Source organism: Corythoichthys intestinalis, chromosome 10, assembly GCF_030265065.1.
Source record: "Corythoichthys intestinalis isolate RoL2023-P3 chromosome 10, ASM3026506v1, whole genome shotgun sequence".
In the NCBI taxonomy this organism is placed as follows: domain Eukaryota; kingdom Metazoa; phylum Chordata; class Actinopteri; order Syngnathiformes; family Syngnathidae; genus Corythoichthys; species Corythoichthys intestinalis.
Window position 1 is genome coordinate 31,993,459 of NC_080404.1, and position 13,892 is coordinate 32,007,350.

The 13,892-nt window shown below is 38.1% G+C and overlaps 1 protein-coding gene across 3 annotated transcripts in view; it reads right to left on the reverse strand.

The window, feature by feature from the left end:
• The window catches only part of adam12b (ADAM metallopeptidase domain 12b), a 126,804-nt gene that overhangs the window by 92,610 nt on the left and 20,302 nt on the right, over nucleotides 1-13,892 (reverse strand). For 2 of the 3 annotated variants that reach the window (XM_057848888.1, XM_057848887.1), the window contains exon 3: nucleotides 10,530-10,603. The exons of the other annotated variant lie outside the window; for it this stretch is intronic. In XM_057848888.1, coding sequence (XP_057704871.1) covers nucleotides 10,530-10,603 — 74 coding nt within the window. The remainder of the gene's footprint in view (nucleotides 1-10,529; nucleotides 10,604-13,892) is intronic. 3 annotated transcript variants of the gene reach the window in all.

Consider the following 13,892-nt stretch of genomic DNA (forward strand, 5'->3'; position numbering starts at 1 on the left):
GATACTGAAATAGTCGTTTATTTAAACCTGAGAGGCTTTTTATACAATTTTTGTAACTAATGCACGAAACATTAAAAGCATCTAATAGCTTGGGGGATTTGTGGGATTTTCCACTGAGGTTGTTGGTGTGTTTTGCTTTTTTAAAACAGTTTACAATATTATTTGCACATTTTACTGACTGAGTATGCCATTTCTGTTCGTTATTTATAATGTTTTGTGTTTGTCACTGAATAAACAGGTCAGTTTCTTGTTACCAACCGTTGTGTGTTATTCAAACTCACCTAATTCAGCTGGCTACTTGTTATCAAGAGTACTAAAACCTTTTTCAACATGAGTCTGACAACTAAGTAAGGAGGCAAAATAACTTTAAACTTTAACACATGCTCAGATAGGTCGGTATCGGCCAGTATCGGTATCGGATCGGAAGTGCAAAAACCTGGATCGGGACATCCCTAGCACTGCACACACTTGTTCGGAAACAGCGCCTTAGTACAGAATATTCCATTGTGATGATACGATACCTAGAGGTAACATTAACAAAAAGTGTGTTATTGTAATTTGCACAAGAAAGAAATTCAACTGCTCTAATATGACTGAATGCACATATTCTAGGCCATCAGCTAAGTTTTCCCAGAACACAAGCACATTTCTTCACTCCATAGAAAAAAAAAAAAAAAAATCTCGCGCCATTAAGCGCCGGTCCTAACACTTTCCTGGACGCAGCCCGGAGTCTCCTGTAAGATAATAGCATACAATCTGTCGCTCGTTTGCCTCATTAACTTGCAAAGATGACGGCGATGGAAACTTTGCTCAGTGCTGATGTATCATTTTGACACGAGGATGGGGGTGAACGATCTGTCGCTGAAGCTAATGCGGCGGAACATGAGCCATAATGGCTGCCGGCTTATGAGGAGATCATGTCAATTATCAGATGAGCCACAGGTAAAATGTCTTCATGACACTAAAATAGCAAATGTCTGGAATATTACAGAGAAATGCTGGGAGATAACATTTATCGTCCATTGACAGAGGGGCAATACAATGCAGTGGGGGTTTAAAACATTAAGAATTTGTGTTGCCCCAGACTTTGTAGAGACAATTATTTGGGAGACAATAATTCACATTTGTGTCAACATTTACCCATATTTTTAATTCATGCAATATTTTCACATTTGTGATTCTGAACATGTTGTCAAATGTAAGATATGTAGTTGGAAAGTACTGTGTCATTTAAAAGTGGAAAATGGCATGTTGTTTTCCCACAAAAGCTCAATATTATCTTATTCAATATATCTTATTATATTGTTATTAATATAATCAACAGCAACACTTGTACACGCATTTTTATTGTTTTTAGTACTTTTCAAATAATATTTTACTCAAATTTGATGCATAGGTCATTACATTTTGTTCATAATGTGTACTTAATGTTTTTTTTTTTTTATATATATACTTAGGCATGTGCCGGTTACCGGTTTCACGGTTTACCGTGGTGTGAAAACGTCGCGGTTTCAAAACCACTAAAATTTTCCGTCAGACCGTAGTACGGTATTCGCTATTTTTCTTGTATCAAAAATGCAGCCAGAAGCGGCTTGGCGCAGCAGCGCTCACCCCCTCCCGTTTGTTGCTGTGTGTGAAAGTGACGCTATCGGCTAGCCAGCCAGCTAACCCAAAAACAAATACTCCAAACATAAGGCGTACTGTTCTTCAATTTATTGAGCTCTCAAATCGTGGTAAGTGTAATATACAAAATGAATACATTTAAAATGTTGTACAATTAGATTTTTCCATGTGAGTAGCTTCAACAGATTAGCACCATGGAAAAAGTTCGCCAAAAACAAAACACACATTTTCCTTTCAAATTCAATATACAAACTAACTAAAAGCTTACAAAGATGAATGTTAGCCTAGGCTTAGCTGGGAGAGCAACTTCGTTGAGTGTGACAGCCGCAGAGTGAGAAAACAAGCTTGATTCGCTTAAATGAAGGGGAAAAAGTGATCGTGTCAAAGATCGCTAATTGCGAAAGATGATCTTGCCCTAAGCACAAATCCACGTTCGCTGGATCAAGGGGAGGTCTCAGTCTCAATGGTTTTTTTTTTTAAGAAGATGAAACCTTTCCACAACAATATTGACATTTTAACTAACTTATACATTTTTAACTAACTAATGAATTATGTTCTTTTTAACACAAAGGCATGACATCACGTAGACTAGAGTTGACACAGTGGCTGAAAATGGCGAAACTTCACTTAAGCTTTTCCACCCTCAAAAAAAAAAAAGTCACGCAGTATAAAATTTTTAAAATATTTTATTCAGTGTTTTTACTTTTTTATAGAAATTATTTTGTTCTTGCTCTAATCTTAAGCAACTTGAGCTGTGGCTGTGAGTATAGTCTATAAGTTATATTTAGTTTAATTTTATTTTATTTTTAAATGTATTGATTATTTATTTTAACAATATATTCATGTTCCAATTTGCAACTATGGCCTGAAAAAAAAAAAAAAATCCTGTTCAATGGAAAAAAGTTTTTTTTTTTTAAACCCATACATCTCAAAAATTTTTGGAGCCATAATTGCAATACCGTGATACCGTAAAACCCCAGTATTTTTGCTCACGGTTATCGTACCGTCAAAATATCATACTGGCACATGCCTATATATACTGTATATATAATGTGTAATATTTCAACCTGGAGATTTTTTTCTAATAAAAAAAAATTCTGAAGCCTCAACCTGTCCTTCCCATAAGAACTCAACATTTCTCTATGTATATTTCCAATACATACTTATGTATAAATTATTATTTTCATATTTTAGATTTCATTAGACAAACGTTTTGCATTATTTTGCAGTATTATGTTTTTACAAAGGATATGGAAACTCATCATAACTGCAAATTTCAAATTAGCATACCTATTTTATTTATTTATTTTTATTTATTTATTTATTTATAATAATGTGTTTTTGTTTTAATTTGACAAACTTTTTCCTCACTGTACTTTACTGGCATCAAGGTTTACATACAGTATATACATATTTCGGACTGCAAATCAATTATTAAAACAAAAAGTTAAGATTTTTTTTAAAGGACAACCACACTATATTCATATTTTAATGTATTGGTATTTTACAATTTTATAGGTATGGATATATATTATTACATTCTATCTATTTATTGTATTCATTTTTGTGTTGTTAAAAATATTTTGATCATATCCTTAAAAAATATGATTTAGCTTCTGAATCTTCATATTTGTATCGTAAGAGTTTTATATATTTATATAATAATCCATCGTATTTTAAAGGGATCCTCAATCTTAAAGACATGTAGGCTCTAATAAACCACATTTGTTCTCTTGTACTAAAATATGTTGTTAGAAAAACATAAAATGTTAAATGAATAGCAATATTTTATAATATTTAGTACATATTTTGACCGATAGTTGGCGCCATGTTTTGCGGGCTCGGAGTGATGACGTAAATGGGACGTTTCAAATTGTGTACAACAATTGTGTATTGCTGCCTAAATTCGCTAAGTAAAATGCCGCGATGTGCTGCTTTGGATGCAGTTTCCAGTCAAATGGAAACAAGGGGAGTGATGTGAGTCTCCACAGATTTCCTATTGACAAGAAGAGGAGAAAGGTTTAGGAAAAATGCCTGTAGACTGACAAAACTTCCCAAAGACCCAAGGCTTTGTTCTCGCCATTTTTCTCCTACCGCGTTTGAGGCTTTTAGTCGACGACAACTTATGAAAGAGCTCACCGGAGCGGCTGGATATAAACGGGGACTAAAATCAAATGCTGTTCCAACTGTTTTACCTCACAAGAAGCCTCAACGCGCTCGGATAGCGAGTAAAATGCGCGCAATTAAGCGCCAAAGACAAACTGCTGGCCGCTCTCTTAAGCGCACAAGCTGCTCCTGTTGCTACAGCGGTAGGCGAACCTTCTGGCTTACCGCTAGTCACAGAGGAAGCTAATAATTCACCTCTACTGTCAGTCCATAAGGCAGTAAGTGTGTCTGTTCAGAATTCACCTGATATGAGTGATGCTGCCACTCAAATTGATCCAGACACGTCCGATGCAGCGATACAGTGGCCAGCTGATGCGCGCCGAGCACTTCCACCCTTACGTAGCTAGACGTGAGTTGGATGTATGAGACATGGAGGGCACTCGATCCAGATGACAAATTTAATGAGGACAGTCAGCCACGACACAACTCCAATCCTGACTATCACACATGTGCATTCATAGTTTTATTACCTTCAGTGAGAGTTTATATTGTCAAAAGTCATGAAAATAAAAATGCACGAATGACAAGGTGTTCAAACTTTTGGCCTGTACTGTATGTAAAGCACACGACAGCTCTGAATGCTAACAATCTACATAAATATATTGGAATAAGTTTGATCACACAATAGCTCACCTTGAAGATCTGCTAACAAAAACCAGAGTTCTCAACAGCATACGCTCTCTCGCTCTGTTGTAATTGAGACGCACCTGCCGCAAGTACATCACCAGTTTTGCCCAACTATTGTCTTATCAGGTATTTCCTGCTCTGCATTTTGCCTTTGCTGCTCGTCTTGTGAACGACTGACAGTGCTCTCCCACTCTTCAATTTTCAGCTCTGGTTCAAATTGGAAGGGCAGAGCCGACGACATGTTGGGGTAGCTAACGAGTGACACTGTGACGTCAATAAGAATGGCAACCTATTAGTTAAAATAATTTAACAAATTCTATTAAAACGAAAACATTAAGAGGGGTTTTAATATCAAATTATTATAACTCATACTAACATTTATCTTTTAAGAATTACTTGTCTTTAAGATTGAGGACCCCTTTAAACATTGTTTTTTTTTCTTACATTTCATGTCTTTAAAAATGTTTGAATCATATCCCCCCCCCAAAATAACCCTGATTTTGTACCGGCACCTTCAATTGAAAAAGACAGGCATTAGATATCATTAACTATCCACTTCAACAACCAACCATGCGAGGTCATATAAGTCTCATCTATCTGTGATGTCATGAAGGGTACTTCCTCCAAGCATTGTGCTTCACAGCAACACAGCTGCTCTCATTTGGAACACATGCTTCCTCTTACAGTACGTTCACATAGCTCAGCGTGTTGACAGATGAACCTAATCGAGCAAGGAGTCTGCAGACTCATGTCAAGTTTGCGTATTACGTCAGATACTCTATATTTAAAGGAGTCCAAAACAGGAAGTCACTTTTAAATGTCTGCGGGAAGGACAAACACTTGTTAAAACTGCTGCCAGTGTGAGAATATTTCTTTCAGTTTTCATGAGATACTAGAACTGTGCCAACGTGTGCCGGAAAAAAGAATGATGAGAGTATATTGCACACAACGCAATCTGTAGGTTGAGAGATATACTTATTTGGGTTTATTAAAAGTCGAAGATGAAGGTTTTGTAGGGGTATTATAATGTAGGGGGACTGCAAGACGCTCTCCTGGCATCTCAAGATAGATAGTACACTAATGACTGCATCCTGTCACAGCCTAACTTATGAAAGCCCGCCGCACACGTGCATTTTATTATCTTGAGAAATCTTTGTCTGCAGAAAAGGTAATATAATCTCTCATGTGCCGCGCTCGGCAGGATGTGTTCCTGTCTCGTGCCGATAAATGACAGCGGGGATGATATTATGCACCATCAACATCTGAAGCCCCGCACTCCGCCGCCCCCAAAACACCACTGCGGATAATGGATTTTCTTCTCACTGGCAGTTACGTCGCACTGAGCAAATCTCAAGACGTGCGCCGACGCCTTTTAGAGGACTTTAAAGTGGGCTGTGCTCCCATTTGCAGGTTCTTACTGGCTGTGATGTGAAAATCACTAGACTCTACTAATGTTCTTGTTATTAAACAGAGCTTGGATGGCCAGGGTCAATGAAGGAAAGAGTAAAAACCTGAAAGGGGAACATAATCCATTTAAGAATATGGGACACCTACATATTTGATGCAATTTTGACTTCACTAAACTGCAGCTAATCGTGAGGATTATATTGGGCTACATTTACGCTCAGATTTCTTTTACATTCCAAAAATGTGACTTAAAATGTGAAAGGAACAGATGCGTATCACAAAATAGCAAATAAAGAAATCAGACTGATCTGCAGTAAGAACATAGCCTTGGAGGCAGTTGGTAAAAAGCTAAGATATAGAAGCCAGTGTTACCCTTGTATACTAAAACACTGATTGAGCTGATTAAAAACAACAACAAAAAAAGTTCTCAACATAAACTCGCGTTAACTCTAAGCGCATAATGTAAAGAGCCAAGCTTTGTTGTCACCTTGCCAAATTAAAGTTTCTTTGACACATTTGTAGTTTGGCATTTGCGACATCCCCCCATCCTTCCCTTTGCGAAAAATATTGGCTACTTGCTTTTTTGCATGTAATTTCATGTTATTTAGGATAGTATGCTAGCTTTTACGATGGAAGAGCTGCATGTGGGGGTGATTTGTTAGTGTTGGAAAATTGAATGACTAAATTCATGATTACACGCTAGAAGCAGGCTATTGATGCTCTATGAGCCCTTCCATTGCAAACCACTTTTAGGGGGCTGTCAGTAATTCACAGACTTTGGCAGGGGTTTATTTTCTTACTCTGATTAGATAATCTATTCCTTTATTTCATTCATAATACTTAGAAATGACAGGAAGTGTGAATATGTGCAGAATCATAAAGCCAGGATTATGTGTGTCCAATTAAGACCCGCTTTGCCTTGGAGTCGATTCACAAAGACTCTTGCCAAAAAGCTTTTTGGCGTATTTATCTTCTTCTGTGATTGTCAAATTATTGTCTCGGGCTCTACTTTTCCGACATCCCATTAAGTACCTTTGTGTGGATCAAAACAGTGCTACAAAATGAGATTTCCATAACGTCAATGGAACTGTTGCACACCTGGCAAACCCCTTCCAGCGATCAACCTCCTATTCTTTCCGCAAAATGCAGTGACCGCGGCATCAGCTGTGAGTCATCCATCACCAGCTTGAGGTTCTCGTACACGTTGCCTTTACCATCCACTCTGCTCCAGATGTGTCTTATGATATCCTTCTACTGGTGGAGCCCACCGAGACAGGTGGTCTCTGACCTTAGCCCATTTTAAATGACAGCTAAATCTGGGCTGAAGAACAGATGATGACTTCATCTGATTCGTGTGACAATCAAGGCTGCCATCATGGATTTGGCGATTAGGTGATGAATAATCTGAGGACAATTTCGATCATCATCATCTGTGGGTGTATTGCCCAATTAAACATGGAGGGAATTTGCTTGATAATCAAAACGGATGTCCTGATCGCATATTTTTTACCTGAGTCCGAGTCACTTGGTTTTGAGAATCTGCAAATACAGAGTCCCGATCCAATACCGAAAAAAAAGCGTTGTTCAAAAAGTCTTAAACATGTTACTGTCCCACCGAATTATTTTTAAACAATAATAACTTGGAAAAATACTTGTCTTTATTAAATGCTTTATTGAGTGAGTCCACTCATATCTGCACATGCTGCTGAGAACACTTCCACAAACACAATGAGTTGCCACAGCACACTACCGCTAGGGTTTAACAAGCTAAATGATGATTGAAACGTTCGGCTCCTTTGAGAGTAGCGCTCCCAATCTTCTCTGGCAAGATCAAAGCTTCAACGTCTGTCAGTCATCATTAACTTTAACAAGCAAACTCCAGCTGCACTGGTGGTGACCATGAAAAGCTTCAGGAAAGAGAGGCTTTACGTGCATGAAGCAATAAAACATTTAAATATACTTTTTGAATTAAAAATATGATCCTTTTCATCCGATTCCAATCCACTGACAAATTGCGCGATTGGCCCAATTTCCGATAACGTGATCGGATCGTGACATCTCTAACAATAACTAATTAGAGCTTTTGTGTAGTCGATGATTTTGATCATTCGTGTGATTGATTTTGATGGCTGAAGTCATATGTTATTAAGTGAACTACTCTCTTTCCTAATAGTGTACCGCACGAATGCTATTTTTAGAGCGTGACATCGCCATCTTAACCCGGAAGTGGGTCAACATAGGCACACCCTTGCATACAACTCATGCCATTATTACTTGTTTTCTTCCGGTAATCTGTCAAACATGAACATGCAGAGTAAACACTTCTGCTATCAAACTTATAGAAACGACTCTAGACATTACGATATATGAAGGATGTTTTTTCATGAAGCCAAAAGAGGGAAAAATAGATCAATTTTTGCAGACGTCCAAAAGACCAGTTTAACATCAGCAAGGTGAAGCAATTCACCTTCATATGCAGTAAACATTTTGTTGAGGGCCATGGTCCTACAGAAGACAAAGAGGTAAGACATTTTGATATTTTTACTTATTTCTTAGCGTGTAGTTTTGCCGTGCTGCTTCTGTCTGACAATGAATGACCTGAAAGAAATTTAAATGGTATCTGACTGCCACTGTTGTTACCTTTTCTGTTGTAAAAAACAAGAACTAGTAAGGGGGAAGTGTAAATAAATGATAGAATTAAGATTTGTTATTAATCAAAAAAATAAAAGTGTTCGTTGCTAAATTCACCGAATTTGGCACCAGGGACATTATTTTCAGTCAGAATTGGTAGGTTTAGCTTTATCTTTTAAGAACTACAAGTCTTTCTAACCATGGATCGCTTTAACAGAATGTTAATAATGTTAATGCCATCTTGTTGATTTATTGTTATAATCAACAAATACAGTACTTTTGTGCAGTATGTTGAATGTATATATCAGTCTTGTGTCTTATCTTTCCATTCCAACTATAATTTACAGAAAAATTTCATAGATAGCAAATTTCATAGATGGTTTGAATTGCGAATAATTACGATTAATTAATTTTTAAGCTGTGATTAACTCGATTAAAAATTTTAATCGTTTGACAGCCCTAATTATGATATGGCACAGTCTTACAATGCACATTTACACATAAAGCGTTAAACCCAGAGTAATATAACAGTTAACATATTGTGATTGACAGTTCAGGTGATTAGTTGACAAATCAGAAAAGTAATCGGTGATTAGTTGACTCAGAAAATAATCAAATAATCATTCATGGTTACCCTGGTGACAGTGGACTGACTACATTTAGGGTGGAAATACAAAACACACGATATCATTTAGTAAAACATGAAAACAATTTTCGAAGTTAATGTAGTTTTCCCCACTTCAAACACAAACACTAAAACAGCCATTAGCAGTCCGTTCCATCCTACTCTGTCCTTATTCCACTTTGAACACAATGCTCATTGCATTTGTTGGTACTCGGACCAGCTTTATGCAGAACAACCTCACTTCCCAGTGAGAACATTTCCTTTCATTCTTCTGCGGCAGGAAAGAAAAGAGGAAAAGCCCTGTTTGAAACACATGGCAACAACATCATTATGTTGCTGACAAAAAATCCCCATAGCAACAACCTCAGTGAGCTTTCAAAAGGAAAAAGATGCACACAGTATGAAAACACTAGACTGACAATGCCAACATCTCCCAGTGTACACTCGGAAATTCTGTTTTAACTCATTCTCTGCCAAAGTCTGCGATGGACGTCCCTCGCCGTCAATGTCGCAAAAAGGAAAAATAATCTTCCTGTGTTCCTTGTTGTCTTCACCCGCTCGTCTATCTATAGACAGGCTTTCCTTATCTCTCGCTGCTGCTTCCCAGATTTACCCAAGTGCTCGCCAGGCAACCTCACAAAGCCACCGTGCCGCGAATGTTGTGCACCTTGACGGCTTCTGTTTTGCTGCCAACGCACGCGTGTCGTTCCAATTCTCTGTTGATATTGCATTGGATGCCAAGGCGCATTTGTTTGCCTGTCATAAATCTGAGTTGAGCGAGACAGAAAAGTCTGTAAGATAATTCTGACTGAACCACGAAGGCTGACCAATCAGGCTATGACATTCGTTGCATGTTTTCAAAATGCTAAAGGCTATGATGTGAAAAATAACTGAAGCAGGCTCTAAAATGTGACGGAACTCATGTTTTTGCTGTCAGAAGAAGCAAACTACAAGTGTGATACAATATAATAGTACCACTCCCTTTCAATAAGAACCACTGGCAGGAACAAGGTATGAGTCAGTGATGGCATCATGCTTAAGAGACTGTAACTCTCCCTTCACATGAAACCTGGCCTTCCCTTCCCCCTCCTTTCTTGTGTGTTTATATGTGCATCACCATATTTATGAACTCCACATGATCCCCGCCCCTCTCCTCACAGTCTACTGTTTATTCTCGGCAGTCCAGAGGGGAGTGATGAGAGAACAGAGAGTCAAACCAAGGGGAGCGAGAGAGAATAGGCTTGTCCTCAAGAGTTTCTCCTCCGCTGCCTTCTTCATCGCCTTTCATCTCATTTTTGGCCCTTCACACAAAGTGAACTTTTGAAAAGGGCTAAATCACAAGGGGATATATTATTTTCTCTCCTCCCTTCTCCGTTCTTTCTGTTTGTGATTAAAGATGCATGTATGTTTTCTGTCCACGTTGACCACTATGAATGGTGTTCAAACTCACTCATTTTTCTCCAGTAGTAGAACGAGGCGTTCATCTTCAGCACGCACCAGCAACTGCAGTGACACCGGATAACCCTGGAACAAGTAAAAAAAAAAAAAAAAAAGGAGGATGACGGCGTTGAAGGTTATCTTAGCCACCCTGTTGCCACTGCACATGGGTCAGACTTCACCTTTCATTGACACACACAAAGCAAAGCAGGATGTGAAGAGGCACAATGGACGTGGAGGAAGAGGAAGACAGCTCTCATTGGATTTACTTCTCACAAGGTTGGACAAAAGTATTGGGACAGGAAGTGGAAAGGAAGGATGTCTGCAGTCGCATTGGGCCAACTGCGTGCAATCAACAGTGCATTAGCTCGTTATAGCAAAGTAGCACACTCATTCGAGATAAGGCAATCATTAGCTGTTTAATTGGAAAAAGGGTCACCTTCTCCGCTCTTAAAATGCATCAGCAGTGGTTTAACCTATCTGATGTAATTAAAAACCCAATGGCTAATCACCCGTGTCGAGCTTTAAGTTGCATCTCCTGTATGCTCCTCACTCAGCTTTTCCAGAGTGGCTGATAACTGAGTAATTAACAGTCAGTCCTGCCTTCAATTCACAGACAGACATTTTAGTGAAGAAGTTTCCCGCAACAGAAAAAATGTTTTGGGTGTTTTCAACACCTACACACACACACACACGCTTCTGCTAGAAAACTTTATTAAAGCGGTCTTTGATAGATACAGCTTATTTTCCAGAGCCCAAAATAAAGAGGGGATGCTTGACAGTGCATATGGAACACATTTATCAATTGTAGTCACATCTAAGACATGATACAATGGATAGTTTGTTGGAAAATTGCTGGGGCCTGTGGGCTTCAGGCCAAACAATCCCAATATGGATTATCAGATAAGGCTGGATTTACACTTAATGGTTCTAGTGGCAATCGCATCTTTTTTTTCTGTCAATTGGAATATGCCACAGCAGCGTGTACAGGAAAGATATTTTTATATACTTTATATAATGAGAGAAATTTTTTATAGAGTGCAGACTAATAAAGAATTTCTACAGAAAGTGGAATGGTTGTGGAGGGCCACACAACCACTACTTTGTTCTATTTTTATATATGCTTAATTATGTACATTTTCATATACTGCTGCTTTGGTCTACCTGTATATTGTTATAGTTAAGAAATACACATTCTGAACAAAATTCTCACATTTTGAGCACCAATAACTACTACTCTGGTTTGGACTTTGTAAACATTTGATGACTAGAGAGATGGATGGAAGGAGCAGTGTTTAGAACCTCACAATGGTGGGAACTGGGAAGGACATCCTATTTGAGAGTGATATAATTCAATGGTTGTATTAACATAGATGTATTATATATTAGGGATGTGTCAATACACCAATCTGGGTCGATAAATTGATTAGGTAAAGCAACACTTGGTAACGTTTCAGTTTTAGTCAGTTTTAGCGATGCTGGTGGACAAAAGCGTAGTGTTTTGCATTAAGGAAGACTGCATTTCCAATGAGGACTAAGAGTGTGACAATATATTGATACGGTGATATATTGGGATATTTTTCAACCTGATGGATTATCGATATGCTCCCGCCAAGTATCGATACTTTTATTTGACATATTGACCATGAAGTATGGGCGCTGTAAACTGCTCATTCAATGTTTGTTGAGCAATTCCTTGGCGGACCGCTAGGGGCGCTCAAGAGTGGCGGTTAAGGTAAAGTCCGCGCACGTCGTCTAGAGAAGAAGAGATGAAGCTAGAAGTGGGATGAAAAAAAAAGTTGAGTGACAATGGTGGAGGAAAAACGTGAGAAAAATATTCTTATACAGCACACGTGTTGACACACTTTATATTTTACACTAATAAGGAAGGAAGTAAGGTGAACATGGACTTTGCTGTTTGCAAGAATTGTCCACCAAAAATAAGGTACACTGCAAAAACAATGAATTTGCACAGCCACTTGCAGCTGGTGACGAAGTGGTCACCATAATTCTTTAGCAACAACCTGCCATCACTGCTTCGCTTTTATTACCTGAGGTAAAGTTTTGCAATCTAATTTTTTTCTTTTTTAATTTACATAGATTATTTTGATGACATTTGCTGTAAAATAATATCAAATAAACCAGGACCTTAAATTGGATGGAAATGAATATTAAACAAGCCTACATTAATTACCGATTTATTTGATATTATTTGAGAACCACTTTACATCTAATTTACTACGCAAACTATTATTACTGTCATTTTGATACAATAAGCTATAAAAATGCTTTGAATAGCTTCCAACATATATAAGCTGATGTGCATGTTAATTAATGTAGACTGCCTACATATTAAAAATGGGTAATTATTGCAATTATTTTAATTCACTCAATGCTTCCAACACACAAAAAAATCAGGATTTCAACTCAGAAGCTATTAAGTAGTGATTTTTTTGTTGTTGTTTTTAAGGTGAGGAAGAATGTGACTGACTGAGTCCGACATCTCAAATGCTGAAGCAGATAATGGACGTGCTCAAACCAATGCTTGTAGCAACAAAGGTCATATGCGAAGAAAAGAGATTTATATTTTACAGCAATGTTGCACGAAAAAGTTGTCACTATTTAATAAACGACTCATTAAACAGTATTTTTGTCTTAGTTGTTGTATTGAGTTAATTTTGCGTACAATTATAGACTAGTCGAATTTTTCTTTTATCCCAGACAATAGTAGGTGATTTAATTACTGGACCCTCTGACGAAGGCGGAAGTGTTCGCCGAAACATGCCAGGTAATTAAAACACTTACTATTGTCTGGCATAAAAGAAAAATTAGACTACACTAGTATGTTTTTCTATTTCAAAATATCTTTTTTTCCCTTTTAACACTTGTATCGTAGAATATCATATATTGACTTTTTTGCCCAGTATAGTGATAATAGCTGTATCGCGATATTGTGAGAGAATCGTCATCGTGAGCCTTATATCGCGAATCGTATCGTATCGTGAGGTGCCCTGAGGTTCCCACTCCTAATGAGGGCCAGCGCTGCATTTCCCATGAGGACCAGCGCACACCAGCATATCGTCGTAAAATGATGGTCGCCTGCAGATGGATTAAAAATCATTTTTGTTTCCAGCGGCTGTTTTCAGGATGAAAAGTTATCAGGTAATGACTGTCAGTGGTGGTGGTGGTGGTGGTGATGGGGGGGTTTACACTAGCGAGTGAAAGCCCGGCTTACGTATTCTGTATATCCTGGTAGCCGCCCTTTCTTTTTCCTACTCAGACAAAACTTTTTGTTGCTGTTGCTCTGCCATCTTTTCAGAATTTGCGCGAAAGCATTACAATCGACTTACGTCATTATAATGAATGGGGAAAGGGG